Genomic DNA, 19,570 nt, shown 5'->3' with positions numbered 1-19,570 from the left:
GTGTCTGCAGGTAGAAAGGAGTAACTGCGCCGCACTGTGGCCATGCCTGTCACTCCCTCTTCTCTTTTACAGACACTTAACAAGAACAACTTGATACCAGATGACAGGACCAACTTCTACCCGCTGCAGCAAACCAACGTGTACACCACAACCTACTATCCCAGTACACTGAATAAATATGACTACAGGCCCGAGGCCTCCCCTGGAAGGACCTTTACCAACAGCTGATGATGGACAGATCCTACAGGACTAGATCACTTCCTATATGAATTTTTTTAAATTGATTTTGTGGACCAAATACTGGCCCAGCCTCTAGATGTAAATATTGTACAGTAGGGTCTTTTTTTTCTTCCTTTGGTTAATTGTATTTCTTGTAAACAGCACATCTCCTTACAAGGACAAAAATGCGTATGGACCATTCTGCAGAGCTTTTGTGGCTGTTTGGTTGGAGATGGCCCTCACTACTGCAACTGTTTATGGCTGGAAGATCAGCATTGCTGTCCAAGGCCGATGTCAAGGAGCTGGCTGTGGCTGTGCCACCACGCAGCAGCATGAGTGCACGCAGAGTGACACAGGAGGCGGCCTCCTGGGGCAGGGGAGCAACAGGGCACAAGACGACACACAGCGCATGGAACAGGCCGAGCAGGACTCCATCGTGCCAACAACTTGAAGAACGTTTTCCTTTTCTTTTCCTTTTTTAATTTTGATTTTTTTTTTTACTGTTTCTGCAAAAAAAAAGAAAAAGAAAAAAAAAAAAGGAACTTTCTAGGGCAATGTTCCTGTATCTTCGACAGAATCTTTTCATACTGCAGGAAATAATCTCTGCCGCCTTCTTTGGTAATATGCAATTGAGCTGGTGAGAAACAACACGTAAATAAAGCGCATTACCCAAAGAAGCTTTCCAGAATGTTTCCAGTCTTAATTAAAAGAAAATTATACAGGCAGTGAGATACTGAGGAAAGTAAATGTTGGAATAATATCGGAGACATGAACTTGGAGTGCCTAACAAACAAAGATGTTTATATCACTGGAAAAAAAAATATATGTGATGATTGCCGCACAAGAGCCATGGGCTTTTTTTCTTTCTTTCTTTCGTTTTGTTTCCGAGACAGTGTTAATTCTTTTTGTTCTAGCTTTGATCCTGATTGTGTCCGCAAGGAAAGACAACATTAGAGGCCGTGCCCTTCTTTGTGGGAAATCACCATGCTTTGGGCTAATTTTTACACTTCTTTTATTGTTGGTTTTTAGTTCGTTTACTTTCAAAGAGTGAATAATTCTGACTTTGCAGGGGAGAGTGTTTTGTAAGGAATGTTTCCATAGTCTGACGTGACCCAGAAAGTCTGCTGCACATTCTTATAGCGTCTTCCAGTCAGTACTCTACGAATTAGTAACACAGCTGAGTAATGTGCGTTGTTTGCCAATATTTCCTTAATTTTTCTGAACAAAACCAACCCAACAAACAACTGCTGCTGCAGCTATTGAAGTGAATTGGGGCAGCAGCGTTATTAAACAGTATATCCAGCCTTGAAATGTAATTTTGTGTATGTGTGTGACTGTGTCTATGAGAACTGTATTAGTTTAATGCAGAAGCCATGTTGTCTACAGCCAGATGTTTGTCTGACATAATTGTTTGGCAAAAAGGAAACTTATTGCTGGTGCTTAATGTACAATTACATCAAATGTGTTAGCAATGTGAACAAGTCCACCACTGTTATCATTCAGTGTTTCTAAATATTTATAATGAACTCCTGATGCTAAGGACTTTAGAATGTTGCAATACCGAGCATGAGATAAAAGTACACCCCGAAACGCGCATGAGCTCCACGTGGTCCCGAGCTTGGATTTGTTGTCTGCATTTTACCCTGGACGATTGCCATGCCCACGCATGGCCATCAGCTCGGCTGTGTCCCCAGCTGTTCTCTTTGTCTTTGCTTTCTTTCAGATTTTGCCATAAGCCAACAGTTTCTCAGTGCTGTTCCTTTGCAGTTGCTTGTTGGAGGTCTGGCCGGGGCCGCGTGTTCTGCTCTTTTGTGCAGGTAGCCGGTAGGAAATGAAGAAAGGCTCATACAAGTGCATTGTTTTTCCTGTAAGGAAAAGCTAACGTGGCTCTATAAGCCCGTGTTACGATTGTTTGACCGGAAGGCAAGAATAAAGAAGCCTCCCATTTTTAAATTACTTTTTTTTTCAACTTCAGTTTGCAGTGATTGAAGGCTGTAGGGATATTTGTAATGAAATGGGGTTATTTGCACTGCCCCGAGGATGCCTTAGGCTCAGTGGTGCCCATCATTTCCAGCAGCTGTTCTTCTGATTTAGCAGCTCACCCCACTTCTGCTCCAGCTTCACTGGGTGAAAGAGAGGGAACCAAATTGCCTGCTCCCCCCAAAACACTGGAAATCCTGACTGCAAGTCATTCCAACAAGCACGTGGCCTAGGACACTGGACAGCCTGGCTGGGATTCCTCAGGAATCAGTGGAGCGAGTCAGAAGAACCCGGGCTCCCATAGTCACGCTCACTGTTGCGAAACTCAAGCCACCTTTGAGCGTCCCTTTCAGCACCGACACATTCTGCTGTCATCGTGCACATCGCGGGATTGCAGCTGGAGTTTAGGGGATGCAAGTGAGTCAAATCTTGCAATTTTTTTTTTTTCGTTTTCCATTTTTCCTTTTTTTTTTTCTTTAAGCATTCTTCCATGTTTGGCTTAACAAGTAGCATAATTTACAAGGATTTTTTTCCCCAAAGAAAGCACCATGTAGCAGCTGAAGTTACTTAAATGTTCAGCTCACCAAGATGGGTCATTACTGCCACTGTGCTCAGAAGGTGGATATCTTGTCGGCTATTGGAGGGCAGATGCTTTGAGTGTGGTGCATGAGGTGTTTGCTTCATGGAGATGGTCCTTCTTACCAGTCCTCCACGTGGATGCAGCCCTTTTCATGTCACGGGCAATCACAGCAAATGTCTGTCAGCTCCATTCAAGCAGAAAGCAGAAGCCAGGAGAGGGCACGGAGAGAAGCAGAGAGAAATCAGAGCACTTATTACTCAATTAATGTTTGCATGAGGGTGCAGTTCTTTAAGGACTGTGAGGGTTGCATTTTTTTTTATGAGCACTCTAGTGCGTGGCAGGTTAATGATGCAAATACTTTATATTCTTGCAGTCCAGGTAATGCAGCAGTTTGATCATCAGATCTGCAGCAGGTTGGATTGCTCCTGGATGCTAAACTTGCTAAGAGTTCCTAAATCCAGCTTGAAGTACACTGGAAATGCACTTAATTGGGAAGCATTGCTTCCCAAAGAAACCATCTAGCTCTCTCTTTCACTTCCAAGAAAAGAGGGGACCCTGGGCGGTCACGGCATTGGTCTGGAGCCATTGGTTCCGTGCAGACCCTTGGGGTAGGATTCGGGCATACAGCGCACGAAACACAATGGACAAAAGACAGTGGAAATCTGATGGCCCCCAGTCTGCAGAAACACCTTTAATGGGGTGTTCCACACCCAAATACATGAACTGTACAGCTACTGAAGGAGAAGAATGTGTTGTGTGCTACCACCACTGTTCCTAATGCCTTACTTGTAGAAAAGGAGATGATAGAGCTTGTTTTTTGAAATCAGCAGAGAGCAGGAACGGAGTCCACGTCCGACACAGATAATTTGACGCCTCCAGTGTTAATCTGATGCTGAGTCCACCTGGGGAGGAAATTGCTGTCCACTGAGATCGATTTATTCTTTGTACCAAATGTAGTGGGGGGAGAGTTTTATATATATAGATATATATATATAAAATGTAAATGTAAAGTTTGTGTAACAACTTGCTCTTTTTTTGTAATAGTGTATACATCTATCGGTGGATAGGTACAGTATATATTTATAATATATACACACTATATATATATATATATATAGCGAAATGCCTGCAGAGGAAACTTACTTAAAATAAGAAAGGCAGTGCTGGTATTCAAATGCCACAGAGACAAACTGAAGGAAAAAAAAATGTACAAATCTAGTGTCCTTTCCATTAGGGGGTAACAAAATACGCTTTTGAGGTAAATGAAATATAATTTTTTTAATTGAAAAGAAAATTGACTTTTTCTAGTTAGAAGTGCTGATTCTCCCCTAAATCATTCTGGTTAAGAGTGACTGAGTAAAAGATTCTTGTGACTGCTTATATTTTCTGAATAAGCCTCCTGAATCTCTCATGTGTATCACTCTGTTGTTTTTGTAATTATAAGTAGGGAGTAATTGTGCAAAGAAAATTAAAATAGCAAGTAGGAGTAACAAATAATGTACCATTAGAGTAAAGCATCTCGACTACTAGAACTGGAACAATGTCATCTTCCATGTTGAAGAAGTTAGCAATTGCTTTCTGAGTTATTGATCAGCATTATGAGACTTGCCTTATAGGGACACAAGGAGGTTTAATGCAGAATTTAGGGTCAAGAAACCCTGAAAACCAGTGGCTTTTAGTTTCAGAGGGCTCCAAACAAGGCCGTGGTGCTGGGGCAGCACCCTGTGCCTGGTGCCCCTTCTGAGCAGGGACTGGACTCCTATGGGGGATTCTTCCCTTTGAGCTTGTAAGGAGAAAACTTGAGAAGGCTGCAATGGCAGGTTTGGGCCCGGTGAGCAGACCCACAGCTTTCGGTGCTGACTGCCTTCAAAAGCAACTAAAAACCCCCTCACAGGGAATAGGTCCTTGTGGGGTCACCCAGCCTCAGCCCTTCCGCCCTGAAATCCTCCTTTGGGGCTACTTCTGCTCTGCCTCAGCTGCAAACCCAGTCCTGCCATGGCAGGTAGATGGGTGGTACAAGAGCAGCACTTGGCTTTCCAGAATCCCCAGCCTGGTTTGCATTGAAACCAACCCATTGCAAAATGGGTAAATGCCATGAGGCTGCAGCCCCACTCCCACAGAGGCCTTAGGGAGGGGGGGTGAAGAGTGAGTGACATTGAGGAGATGAGGCCAAGCGTGCGATGGAGGAGGGGGCACAGCGGGCACAGGGCTGGAGCTTGGGGGAATGTGATGGGAAGGCTTGTCCCAAAACAGCAAAACCTGGAGCGTGTCGCTGGACTCTGCAGTGGAGGCACATCACCCTTCCTATGCAATTGAACTCGATGGTACTTTAGTATAAAGGTGACCTAGACTGTAATCACTGCCTTTAGACACTGTGAATTTTTTTGGGGTACTCTGTATTTTTATATATTGTACAATGTAAAGAATAATTCAGAAATAAAACAGAACAACCTGGCACGCTTGTTAGTTATTTCCCTGCCGTGGGGGAGCTGCTTTCTGCATGAGGCGCCCAGCCAGGGGAGAGCAAAACTCAGCCCAAGTGCAGGTGCCAGATGTTGGGACATGGGGAGCAAGGGATGGAGCCAGTGCAAGCTGGGGCTGCTGCAGCTGCTCCTCAGCCCCTGCAGTGTGCTGCAAAGAGTTACAGAAATTGGGGGGACATGCTCTGATTGAAGGATGATCATGGCCTCTCACTGCGGGATGTTATAGCTCCACTGCATTTATTAATCAAAGTAAAGACCATGGAAAGTGACAGAGTCAGGAACATTTTAGTTTATGTTCCGATGCAGCTTGAGACTTATATTGAAGTTTTATACAGAAAATTACACCATAATGTCGTAAAAAATAGATTGGATTACTAATAACCTGAAACGTGCTGCACCTGCATACATAATACTTTAATCCTACTAAATCATAAGCTATCATTTGGGTGTTTTCATGTTCTCAAGTGTGCATACAGGAATTTCTTTTCAATGCAGACCATTAAAAAGTAATTGAGAGGCACAAGATCAGTAAAAACAAACTTGCTGTGAATAAGATGATTGATTTTTTTTTCCTAGTTACTTTGCACCAAAACACAGAGAGGGCACTTCTGAATGCTTTTGTTTTGTACGAGACACCTCTGCATGCAATTAGAGCAAAGCAGCACGTCGGAGCCCATTTCCAATTTCCTTGAAATCTGTCTACCGCAACATTTTTTCCTAGGTGCTAATTTGATTCATTAACATAACAGCTTCACTTGCAGCCCTGGTGCAGTTTGTTCTCCTGGCTTTGCTCCGCGTCCCAGCTGCACCGGTTTACTTCTCGAGTTCTTACCAGTGTAGGAAGCAGGGATGCTCCAGACTCAGTTCTGGGGCTTCACTTGGAGCACCAGCTGTAAGATGTCCCAGCACAGGGATGCTCAGGGTTGAGCGCAAGGAACACAGACAAAGGAGAAAGCAGAAGGCTCTGTGTGCTCCATTTCTATGTACCCTCCAAGCACCCTGCCAGCAATGCTCTGGAGGCAGTGGATCTTCCTGCCCCATCCCGCTGCATGAATCCCTTTTGCTGGTTTATTTTTCCCCATCAGAAAATGCTGCTGGGTGCTTTGCAATCACTGCAAAGTGGATGAGTAGAGGTGTGTTAGCAGCAGGACATTATCAAAAGCAAACCATGCTAGACCAAGCTGATGTCCTCTGAGGAGGCCCCCAGTCCTGCCCCTGCTTCCTGTGGAGACATCTATGGAAGTCCAAGAGGTCTGTAATGGCACTCAGAGTGCCTATGGGTCTATGGGATGGCTCTGGGGGGTTTGCTCGATCTGTCCTGTGCTCCAGTGTTGCCCATCCCCAGCTTCCATCCCGAGGCCCCAGCCCACAAGCTCCCTGCTGCACAGCTCCCAAGGCAGCTCGTGGGCTTCTTCCTCTCCAGTGTACGTGCAAGACTGCACACTCTCAAACACACAGCTCAATTACCAAAGGCTTTAGAAAGTCATTAAAAATGCTGTTTTGCTAACAGCTGAAATGCATTTTGACGTGTTTTCTTTGGTTCATTCATAGAACTCCACTCGTGTGGAATTGTCACCACACTCTGCTTAGCAGCCAGGCTTCAGGTTAATCACAGCGAGGCAGCTTTCAGCACTGCCCCCATCTGCTTCCAAACACCAAAGCCCCACCACAAACACCCCTCCTCGCTCCCAGCACTGAGGTGATGACAGGCAATGCCATCCTCCATCATCGGACATGGGGAGAACTGCACAGCCCACAGCCATTGCCCACTGCTGGGGGAACGGCAGAGAGCTACACTTCCCCGCACCAGGTAATGAACCAGCTCCAGCAGCACCGTTTGATATTTCCATGATGCGTAGCATCAATGGCCACGGAGAAAATCATCCCCATCTCTGCAATACTTAATTTACTGTCACAAGCGAGAGCTGTGCACGAGAGGCAAAGCACCGATGCACTTCTATTGCTCTGGCAGCAGCCACGTTATTGTTTTCTGCTTTCACATTTCTTAGCAACAACACATTTTGTCATAGGGTTCTTCACGGAAATTCTCTGGATGCTGCACCCCATTTACGTGCCACATGGCTGCTGGCCGCATTTGGACTGGGGGCTCCTGCCGTGCGGGGGTCATGGGGCGGCCACTTGGCAGATGCCAACTGCAGCAAAGATTAAATAGAAAGTGGGTGAAGCATCCCCCTGAGCAAGGCTGAGCAGAGAGGGTTTGCCAGCTCACAGGTCTGAGCTGCACCCTGCCCCAAAACCCCCCAGCACAGACACTGCTGCAGGAGCGGTGTGGCCTCCAGCTCCCATATATAGGCTGGAAAGAGACTGCTGCTAAGAATAGCAGGGCCCAGCTCCTCCCCACCACCAGGACTGATGGAGCTCTCCCTGGCGCTGAGAGGAGGTGAGGCTATTTTAAACTTGTCCGTGGTCGGGATGTTATTGAAGAGCCAGTCCTAGAACATAAACATGGATCGAGAGATCACAGTTGGCTCTGTTTCAATCAAGTGAAGAATAAACATGTGCAAAGCAATGATGAAGGGCGGCCCTTCTGAAAGGGCTAACCAGACAGCTCCCAGCATCCCGAGATGGGAATCGGAGCCAGAAGGTGCTCTCTGCCCCCAAGGATGGGGCTCAGCCCTTCACCCTGAGGATGCTCCACTGTGCAGCAGTACCTTCAGTACTTTTCACCAACTTTATAGCACAAATAAGCTATTACCTCGGGGTTCCGTATGAATTAATGAACACTGATGGCAGCACAGCTGAGTGACTACTTTAATGTGCAACAAGCAGCATGGAAAGTGACACGCGCACCACGGCGAGATTCCAGTGTTAAACAATACAGAGGGCGTGTTACGCTGACAGATATATGGTGGTTTGAACATTATTTTCTGCAGAATAAAAATACGTCACATCAGGATATCACATACAAAAAGTAGAGTTCGCCCTACAATTAAATTCTATCAAATCATTTTAAAACATTACAGAAGGAAAACACGCGCCAAGTGCAGTGAAGTGGGTCACAGCGGGAGGGGAGCTCAGGGCGGAAGGCCCCAGGGCTCGGGGCAGCACATCCAGCACCTCCCTTCCTCACACCGACCTCCCCAGCCAGGCCCAGCAAACCACTTGGGTGAGCACAAGATGCTCCCAACATACCACCATCCCGAATGGAAGGCAGCAGCCAGCGCATCTGTTCAAATATTTGCTTTTCACTGCTTGTCGTAACTTCGGGCCAAGCTACATTTCCTCCTCTATTTATTAGTTTCATCTGCATTGAGAGACAAAGTGTAAAAATTACAAGCAGATTGACAACAGCTGATTCTTACTGCGCCTGCTGCCTCTCACGGAACCCTGCTCCGTGCTCTGACGTGACGCTCCCTGGTGAAACGAGCAGACTCCCAGCTGCCACCTACACCAACTTCACAGGGGGAACAACCGCAGCCCCACATGCACCCAGGCAGGAGCACGTGCCAAAGACCAGTGCTCTAGGAACACTGGGAATGACGATGCCACCGCCAAACCCATATCCTTGATGCAAAATCCTTACAGGTGTAGCCAAAGCTTGCCAAATTATTTCCACAATCCATAATTACAACAACAAAATCTAACGAAATATAAGCCCCACCTGAGTGCTTTTGTTTTTTTTTTTTTCTCCCCTTCAGATGCTAATTAACATTTGAACATGACCTAATGTAAGAAATGAGGATTAACAATTAAAAATCTGCTGTCAGAGCAGTGCAGGACAGCTAAATCCACTGTGCTCACCTCGTAATCCCCGTTCATATTCCAGTCAATCCTCACACAGAACAGCACTTCCCTTCCCAGTAACAGCCAATGTACGAATACCAATCCAGTTTATTTGTATTAGTGTCAGGCGATGCATTACTGTAGGATAAGTCAGAGATAAACATCTCTGTCAGCACAAAACTTCACGTCCTACGTGGATTTGATCAACTCACACAGTACTGCAGTGCTGAAATGCCCTATAGAAAACCCTCCCACCCTTGTTCCATGCATCAGCCCATCCCCTTAGAGCTATGGATACAGTATGGGATTTTCCAACCCACATGAAGATGGAAGATGTCCCGCTCCCACAACTCCTGATCTGTCAGATGGTTTGGAATAACTCAGCAGATGTTGTGAACCTGAATCCATACCACATGTGAGCCCTATCAGTTTGGACTCTCTAAGTGCAGGAGCTGGGAACGTGGAAGCTCTTCTCCACCGTGATCCTTGCACTGCCACCAGCACAGGGGAGCAGGAGGAAACTTGGCAAAGCGAAGGAATCAAAAGGAAATTAATGGGCAAAAGCAGCAGAGACAGTAAACAGCACCGTGAGCAGAGGCAGCTCCTACTGAACCCATTAGCAGCATGAAAGCTAGCTAGAAGAAAGCCAGCAGAACCGATTCAGGAGTTATTAGTGAGCCAAACAGAGTACAAGTACTCAAAAAGAAGATCTGTTGAAGAGAGGAGAGTGACCGCTGTGCTCCTTCCCAACATTTTCAAATTAAAACTTGCACAGTTATTTGTATTTTAGGGAGCACTGCACTGCTGGGTAAAACTGCTTTTCTGGGCCACGAAGAGAAGCAAATGTTATCCAAGAAATAATCCCAAAGCTTCAGTTGGATCACTAACCCAAAATGGACAGCTCCTCCAGAGGAGGATGCTAGTCCTGACTTACCCTCATTGGTGACCATCAGACACCTCAGCAAGCACATTCACAGCCCCCACCTTCTGTCCCAAGCCAGACTTGCTAGTCTAGCAAGAGCATAGCTCCTGAAGATTGCGTGTCTGGAATGCAGGGTCCTTGTCAACTTGAACATTTGGGAGCCATCCTTTGGCGTTCACTCTGTTTCCATCAGATTTCGATCAGGTTTCCATGAGATGTGCTGGGAACTCAGGTTGAGACCTGCAGGCACTGCAGGGGTCTCCAGCAGAGTCCTGTACCCAGCTCAGCTCTGGGTAACAGTTCAGTTTTCTGTACAGAGGTACTGAGGGCTGTAATTAAGACCACACATTACAGTGCCCAAGACAGATGCACAATCTCCTACCACAGTTCAGGAGAGCAGTGAGCAATTCGCAGCAAATCAGAAGAACACTCAACAGGGTTTAAAACAAGATGTTCGGTCTCCCTGACGGAAACAGAGTCTGGATTTGGCAGCACTGACAAATATTTTGAATTGTTCACTGCTTTCTGGAACAGGGGAGGAAGAAGTTATAGTCTGAACGCTGCCTCAGGTGCTCCTCCATCTCAAAATAGGCTGGACAGCAAAAAGATTAGAAACCTCTGTCACTTGGGACAGTGCCTGAACGGTGCAATTTTCATCTTAATATAGCTACGGTAAATTGCAGAAGTAGGGCTCTGAAGAGCCATCCATGGGTGCAATTCTGCCATGACAATGCAACTCCAATCAAATTCTTGGCAAGCAATCCTGGTTTTCAGAAGACAATAAGTAGCAGCAGCTTCTGGATACTGAAACTAGTCCAGGCGCTGAAACGTAGTAAAAAGAAGTTGGGTGGTTAATACCATCCATCTGAAAAACAACAAAAGGGTGATGCCGGTGGTGCTGAACGTGATGGTTGGATCGATTCAGTTATCTCTACGTAGGTTAGCTCCCTTCTCTACAAAGAGCCTCTTTTACAAGGGAAAAGATCATTTAGTAGCCGGTACAGGCAATGAGCTAAGTCAATTTTCTGTTACTTACTACAGTAAATACGTCCATCGCTCAGAAAACATAAAAGCCGCTGCCATGAAACAGCACGCTTTATTTTGCTGCACGAATACGCTCCTGAGCTGAAGGTATTAATGGCGTATCCTCTGTGCTAAATGAGAAGAGAATGAACGGATACATGGCAGAAGGGTAGTGCTCAGATCAGGTTTTATTTGAGTGAGTTTACAGTGTCTGTATCACTCAAGAATGACAGAGAAGAGCCCCACGTAGGAGCAAAGGGCGTTTGATTCAAACTTCTATTGACACAGAACTCTGCACACCAACCTCCTCCAACACGTGCATGCGCTCCGTATTATAAAACGGCTACGGTAGGAAATCATTCACCCCATGAAAAGAAAATTCATGTCACAGACAGCCTATGTATGTATTTTCATTCATGGCAGTGACTGGTTTAGCTACAAACAGTGGCATACTACCATCCAGAGACATGAGTACTTAAAATAAACCTATGTAAACACATACCCTTACATAACTCAAATATATCTTACATAGAGAGTTGCCTCTATATATAAGTTTTATTTGTGTATACATAGATATAAACATGCAGACACACTCACACATCTAACACAAAGCACAGAACACACATATAGGGAATACTGTAAATGATGATGAACTGAAATATAAGAATAGAATTAAGAAATTATTAGCAAGTTTAAAATCGAGTTAAAAAACTATTCAAAGTGTCTTCAATATTTACGTTCAAGTAAGGGCCAGAACGACCACAAATTAGTTCTGATAAAAAGAGCTGGCATTATGTTTTCTGTGTTATGCCAGAACTCATGAGTTATTTCTCATCATTGTCATTTCGCCTTCGGGGCACCCCAGCAAGCTATAAACATTTTTTAGGAAAATGCTTTTAAAGACTTGGATTAACAAACAATATTGCTTAGGCACCCGCAATTGTAAACTAATCCTAAAAAAACCATGCACACCTTAAGAGTATCAGAAGAGGATGGCCAGGACTCAAACATCCGCACCAACAGTACTTGGTGGTGTGAACAGGTCTTCACAGTACTAAAAAAAAAAACCAAAAGGCAGTACTGGAGACAGGGCATGAAAAGGTGACACAGTGGTAGCCTTTAAAACAGCAAAAATTACCAAGAATGACTTTACAGGAAACTTCTGAGATACCACAGAGGCCATGTGCCCATACGGAACCGTGGTGGTATTTCAGAGGCAAGTGCTGTGCAAGTGGCAGCTACAGCTATCATTCAGCATACACGTGCACCAGGGTGATAAACAAACACCTCTAACAACATCGCAAGGATTGTTCTGCTGTTTAGTATGGCTAAACACCCTGGTACCAGTGTCTTATATCAGAAATCACTTTATTAGAATGTAAATGTAGTGTACAGCACCAAATTATTTTAGCTTAACTGTTTAATGCATGGTAATATAAGTGACTGGCAATTTGAAAGACAGATCTTTAAAAAAAGATTTTTCCTTTTTTTTTTTTTTCCTTTCCCTTCTTTTTCTGAGATTATTCGCTATTCCTATTCTGATAGAAGACTCAAGTTACCGGTACCCCAGTGCATACAACCTTGATTTGGCTCACGCACACACACACACACACACACACACACACAGACTTGTACATCTCACTGCTACATAAACAATCTTTAAATAGAGAACCCCAGGTCAGACACTGGAACCTGTACATCAGATATATTCTCCTTGTGCACTTCAGGCATCTTTATGACCACTCAAATTGCACATTCATGTCTGTAATGAATGCAAATCGAGTGAGTTTGAATGTAAGAAACATCCTGTCCCTCACCTTCACTAATAAAGCTACAATTATATCTTTTAATTTTTTGCCTCTGGCCAGCTGTGCAAATCCAGGCAGATGTGCAGACTGCAAAATCAATGCTCAGTCTCTCCAAACCCGTCAGCAGCCCTGTGTTATCAAACAGAGACGACGACGTCGAGATAGAGTCTGTCATAGGATTCTCGGAAGCACAGGATGAGGAGCAGGCTGAGCAGACACGATCCTGGGAGGCACCAGTTGAACCAGGAGAACTCTGCAAAGCAGAAGACAGAACCGATCTTACAGCTATCGAACACGCTCCATGTTTAAAGCTACCAAGACTTCTAATGTTGTCAGTTAGAACATGGCTGGTGGGTTTGAAGGAAACTGCTGTGTCCTTAACAAAAATCTTGACAGCTCTCCAATCAATAGATGGTTAACATGGTCTATGGGACTCCTCTATGGACTTCTACATATATATATATATATCTCCAGCTATATAAAACCAATGCCTCCAGCTAACGTTAATGCTTCTTATTCAGCCTGTCAATGCAGAAAGAGGGGGGAAAAAAAAAATCTATCCTTGCTAATGGAGAATAAACCAATTCTGAACACTCTACTCATTAGTTCTTTGATTCCTATAGATTGAAAACTAAAACAAATTAAAAGCATAAGAAGAAGTAGGATTTGATTTCAAATCAAACCTGCTAAATGGGCTAAGGAGGGAAAACTAATTCCTAAAGATGAACCTTGTGAGTAGTGCAATCAATGCAATTTAAAACTAGTTGCACTAACAGCTCCTCAGAAGGCTCTTTTTAGCAGTTAGATGCAACATTCTGCTCTTAAAAATACACCTTCCACATTCGAGAAATCCTATTTCTGATACCACTATTACCTAGGGGTTTCATTTAGAATGAATGTGTATGACTTTTTTCTTTAAATCTGTCAACTTTATCATGAAATATTACTGTTTTTTTTAATTCTTTTTGAAATTATTATTTTTTATTGACTTTTACAGAATCTAAACTCTCCCTAAGGTCTGAGTTAATCATAATCAAGACTTCATCGCTTCTACTTTCATAAACCTAAAATGTATATTGCTAGAAGAGAAAGCACAATTTATATTACACAGTGCAAATGACAAGAGTCAGAAAGCCTGGGAAACCCCCCCCCTCGAAAGCAGCAACAACCAACAACGCCCTCTCCGCAGAATGCTTACTGATTTGGTGAGGCCATCAAAACCTTAACAAAATATTCCTAGGCTTGGAGTAGACTATATTGTTCACAGGTAAATGCTTTGCTACTATTTTCTATGAGAAGCAATACTCTTGCTTAATTAGGTTAAACATACTTTAACCTATATAACCTGAAAGGCCTCACTTTCCTCTTGAACCCTTCATGCCTTTTGCAACCCAGAATTTGGTACAGCGTTGGAGCTTCATGCTAACATATGGAGCACACAAAGCTAAAGGTTGATTTGTCTGTGGTTCTCACTGGGAACTCCCTGTAGGAAACCACATCCAGAAGTTGACACTTTTGGTCTCAGAGCACAGCACTAGAAATTAGGCTGAGGTTTCTGAAAGGTTGGAATTTCCCTTCTTAACCAAGTTAGATGGACCAAAATCTTCAAAGCACTGGAAAGTTTCCATTGCTTGATTCTTTCACAGTCTTTGCAGCATCACAGTATGAGAAGAAAAAGAAATAAGAATTAAAACTACTGAAAGATTATTTGGCCTAAAAGCAATGAGCGAACAAGATAAATTTGACTGAGTTCTGATTTACCCATAAGCTCCTTAGATGTCATTAGAAGATGTATTTGATTCAAAGGGAAGACAAGTATTTAAGATCATTATCTAAATTCTAAAGGATTTTTCCTTTATCAAAGGAGCCAATAGCATCCACCAGCATTGACTGCCTCCAGCAATCACAAACATCTGTAATTTTGATCATTTCTGTTACTGCATCACCAAGAATGGATCATCTTGAGCACAAATAATTTCTTTTTCCCCCTTCTCTGGAGAAATAGGGAAAAGATTCCAAGTGTCTGGATACACTAATTTCAGGTTTACTCTTTCCTGCTTTTACCGATATCTACTAGAGAACAAAATGGCCTGAAATACCCTCTTCATGATGGAATAAATTTGCTCTAGCACAATTCTTCAGTTAGAAGGAAGTTAAGACTATGAAAATATTCCAAGAGACTGTGTCCCAATCCTTGCATATTAAGTAGTTCAGAACATCAGGCTCTTGCTCTGACAAATGTTAAAAATATCCGCAAAATATTCTGTACCATCTTTTCAGCTCAGGCATAAACACTGGAAATAATAATATATGTGAGCAGAATTCACACCAATTAATATTAATCATAAAAAGCATTCTTAAAGATGTAAAGAGTAAACATCGTGCCACTGAGGCTGGTGTGGACAGAATCCAGTTTTTACAACAATGCAGTTCAGTGAAAGTATGAAAAAATCCTCTTTCTCAGTTTTAGTCCACAGAACATAATTCAGAATGTAATCATTAACTTGCATATAATTACTTGTCAGAAAGATACGCAAGCCACATTGAAAAGTAGCCTCGCACTGTAACCTTCATAATTTCAAACACAATTCATTCTGAAATTTATCAGACTCCTCTCGGTTACAAAACAAAACACTTTAAGAAGGAAGCTCATCCATCCAAGCCATCCGCACCAGTTTCTCCAGGAGAAGGCTGCTGGAAGCAGCATCAGATGTTTTACTGAAGTCCAAGTAAACAACATCCACAGCCTTTCCCTCATTCACTAAGCAGCTCATCTTGTCATAGGAGAGTAATAAGAATTTATTATAGTCTATTAAATAGCAAGTTGGAAGTCTGATTATGAATTATGAGGAAGCAAATAATACTCCAGAGATGAGAAAACCTGAAGATGCTGATGAAAATATCAAACAAGATACTGTTCTGCCTCACTGGGCCACTGGATTATCTAAAAGAATATTTATCTATAAAAATCTAAATAAAAATTTATAAAAATATGATGACTGTGCATCTTGATGGGCTCTGGTTACAGCAAATTTCAAGTGGAACATGTCTACATACATCTTACATAAAAGCATTTTGTTATTATTAACGTGGATGGAGAAAAGAACAATTCAAGTTCCTTTCCCTTGCTACTAAAGGGGATTCACGCATTTGATTATTAAGAGAAATTGTATGGGCAAATCTTCCCCTTACTGACAAGGGTGTGTCTTCATGGAGAATCATATTTTCGAAGTAACTCGTATTTCTTACCTGTGTGGTAAAATGTGAGGAAAAACAAAAGCACTCCCATAAACACATTACTCAAAAAGGTGACAACTCCACAGGTAATTCCTTCTGGAACAGGGTAGACCGTTTCCACAAAGAGCTCAAAGAATATTGGTACGCTGCTGTTGAGAAATATGCCCAACAAAATACAGGATGTGTACAGTGTGGCTAGAAGAGAAACAAAAACAGCTATTAGTTTCACACTGGTGTTTTCCCCAATATTCAGAGCTGTCAAGAATGGTAATATTTGAGCAACTAAAAATACATGAACTTATTTTTATCCTTTGTGTATCATAAAGCGTAGCACATCCCACTTAGTTTTAGGCTGAAAGTATGCATAGGTTTAAAAAAAAAAAGAAAAAAGGTTTTTCAATTATTATTTTTTAATTATTGTTGTTTTAAACCTGTGAAGAGAGATTCTGTGACTCAGAATTCATTTGTAAGAAGCAATAAGCTCAGAATTTGAACGCAAACCATCACCTACAGTTTGGTTCATCTCTGAAAGGAACAGTAACCATTGTCCTATGTACAATTAGAGAAGGAAGCAATTAATGCTCTGAATTGGAAATGGACACAGATTAACCTTTTGACTTGGCTCTAAAGGTCAGGATTAATTTTGCTTCCATTTTACCAATAAATACTAATGATTTAGCAGATAACAAGATATTAGTATTCATCATAGCCTGAGTGGCAACATGTTGAATCCCATTTGGCTTCAACAGGAAATGAAGGGCACCCACTGCCTAGAAAGAATGGGACATATTTGATAACGCAGATTTTTCACCACTGTATAGCTTATTTGTCTTGGATGAATAGCAGAAGAATACAGATATTTCTTCAGTACCCTCGGATATTTTGCTCTGTGATTTCCAACACTGCCAAATACTTTATTTCTGAAAAACAGAAAATCTCAAAAGAATGTAGTACTGAATTCAGAAATTGAAATAAGTTTGCTAAAAGTACTGTCTAGGAAACAGGATAATGTCTGGACCAGCAGCCTAATCTGAGTTACCAGTCAAGAAAACAAAGTGTAAGGTAGTGGGTAGATGGAAAAGAGGAACAGGGTAGATTTAGACTCAATATCAGGAAAATACTCTTTACTGTGAGGGTTGATGAGAAATTGGAACAGGTTGTCCAGTGAGGTTGTGAATGCCTCTTCCATGGAAGCACTCAAGGCCAGGTCGGATGGGACTTTGAGCAACCTGGTCTAGAGGGAAGTGCCCCTGCCTATAGCAGGAGGGTTGGAACTAGATAATCGTAAAGGTCCCTTCTATGATTCTGTGATTCTAAAGTATAAGGAAACAATTAGAAGGCATATAGGTGGGGAAATTAATTTCTCAAGTTTCCACCAAAATGACAAGATAACGTAAAGAATATTTTTTTCAGATGCAAAAGCATTAAGTCATAGGAAATCTTTTTATAGCATCTTCTCACTTGCAGTTTGCTACTAAATCCGTAGTTTTTTTTTTTTTTCCCCCCAATACAGATATATATGTTTATATAAAGTAGAAAATGCATTTTCTGTTTAATTTGCTTTCTTCTCTTAAGCACTGTTCAGACTTTCAGCAGTGAAGCTGTTAGGAAGCAGGAAACTTCCAGTTTAAAAAAAGAAAAAAGAACATCACAGTTTGTTAAAATATGAAGAAAAGAGATCAAGGCATTAAAAGATACAGCAGAAAGGGTTATCTATCAGATCCTTCATTTGATGTGGTTTGCTTCCAAGGCAAAGAGGTATATTTCTTTCTCTACAGAGGGTTTGCCTGGACAAGAAAAGGAAGACAGAAGACTCAGCCAGAAAGGTGACATACATGGTATAACTTCAGGAAGGACAGCTGGCCCCTTCTGCTTTTTGTTTGTCCCCCAAATGTACTAGAATGTTCTGGGTCACAAGTTAGGAAAAAAAAAAAAGACACAATCTGTGTTAACCTCCAACAAGATGGTGTTAGAGCGTATTGCTCTAATGCTCTGTAACTGCTTTCAGATGTACCCAGCAAATCTGAATGTGGAATCTGACTATTGGAAATCTGTGTTGGCTTGAGAAGCCAACACAGGAATGAAATACAAGGAATCTCTGAAGACAAATGAACATCTGCCCCTTGTTATCTTCAATTAAAGATATCCGTAGATAGCTATTTGCAACTTCTAGAAGACATCCAGAACTTTCCCAAAAGCAAAAAGCAATAGCAAAGAGGAATTCTGTATTCTAACCCCAAATAGTGGAAACAGTCATGAAGCTGCTGGCTGATTCAATGAGCACCATCAGAAGTGGGGCTGCTCACAGCACCTCTGCAACATGACCAGTGCTTCCTCCACACATTCCAACAGGCAGAACAGGGTGATGGCATGCCTCCAAACTGAGGGGATCTCCAGACATTTCCTTCACACACTAAGTAGCACACGCCTAACATTCCTGCTCAAAGTCAACAAGACACTGCAGCAGAGAGAATACCACCTATTAATGGTGACCATTTCCTTCCTACTGCAGTGACCTCGCACGGAACGAACCTAATTACCAGGATTTTATACTGTAGAAGAAGAGCTGCTGAAGTTACAGGAAATGTTTTTTCGATTAAGACAATCTCGATGACAGTCAATGGAAATTAATATAAGGATACGAAAGCGCTGACAACTTAAAAAAAAAGACAAAAAAATGATTTGCCAAGAAGCTAATACTATGCTCTAAATTCTATCAAGGACAAACAACTAGTTTGCACATGCTTGGACAAAAGCATATGCTGGGGAACTCCGTCATGCTATTGGTATGAAAAAGCCCACTTCTCCTTAGGAAAAGGAATTAACTGCCTGTGAAGCTACGTGCAAAGGTGTGCACCTGAGACAGAAGCAGCTGAGGGCATCCATGAATAATGGAACTGGGCTGGGTTTCTTTAAGCTACTTCAATTAGTGCCACATTTTAAAGATCTGGGTAGCTATTTCACACATTGAAGAGCTGGAAAAGCAACATGCCCACTCTAAGCACAGCTGCTTTAGAGAACTGGCCTGGAGCTACCCTGGCAGGAGGCTCCAACTCCTTTTAGCCATGCACTATTCCTGCTTGAGGTGCAATGCCAGGAAGAAAGCAGGGAACAAAGTGAGTCATGATAATGTCACTACAGATATTACTAGTTAGAGGAAGCGAGGCAGTGATTTGGGACTGATGTTGCCACAGTGGCTTATCACAAAAAGGAGAAAGCTGTAAGAAATCAGGTTCCATTTTGGCTTCCATTCTATCGCATGTCGTTAGCTACAGGAAGATAAATTAATGCCTGTATCCCAGAAACAGACTTATTTCCCTCCAGCTACTTGCAGTGGCAAGAGTTTCATACTAGAAACAAGTAAATTACGAGTTAGAACAAGGAAAGGATTTAAGTGACAGTGGCCACTTGTTTGTTCCTGGATGAGCTCACAACACAGCAGAAGGTGTCTCGCATTTCTCTCTCAGACATCCAACCAAATTTCCAGAACTTCCCAGGCTGTCCTGAAATGCATTTACAAATTTCATTCTAAAATACACCATCACTCATCTATAACTACAGAGCCCAATCCAAA

The 19,570-nt window shown here is 42.6% G+C and overlaps 2 protein-coding genes across 4 annotated transcripts in view; one reads left to right on the top strand and one right to left on the bottom strand.

Annotated features, from left to right (window-relative positions):
* The window catches only part of SEMA5B (semaphorin 5B), a 254,626-nt gene extending 249,392 nt beyond the window's left edge, over positions 1–5,234 (top strand). For 2 of the 3 annotated variants that reach the window (XM_021397999.1, XM_021398002.1), the window contains one exon: positions 73–215. In XM_021397999.1, the coding sequence (XP_021253674.1) occupies positions 73–80 (8 nt within the window). In that variant the 3' untranslated portion in view covers positions 81–215. Of the gene's footprint in view, positions 1–72 lie in introns of all 3 variants that reach the window. The other variant, XM_021398000.1, reaches the window with a different exon arrangement.
* Positions 11,122–19,570, bottom strand: part of DIRC2 (disrupted in renal carcinoma 2) — a 63,125-nt gene continuing 54,676 nt past the window's right edge. The window contains exons 9-10 of the mRNA XM_021399948.1: positions 16,009–16,191; positions 11,122–13,012 (exon numbers count right to left, since the gene is read on the bottom strand). Of these exons, the coding sequence (XP_021255623.1) occupies positions 12,897–13,012; positions 16,009–16,191 (299 nt within the window). The 3' untranslated portion in view covers positions 11,122–12,896. The remainder of the gene's footprint in view (positions 13,013–16,008; positions 16,192–19,570) is intronic.

Source organism: Numida meleagris, chromosome 5 (assembly GCF_002078875.1).
Source record: "Numida meleagris isolate 19003 breed g44 Domestic line chromosome 5, NumMel1.0, whole genome shotgun sequence".
Taxonomy (NCBI): domain Eukaryota; kingdom Metazoa; phylum Chordata; class Aves; order Galliformes; family Numididae; genus Numida; species Numida meleagris.
The sequence above is the reverse complement of the archived record's forward strand: the minus strand, read 5'-3'. Positions and strand labels throughout refer to the sequence as shown.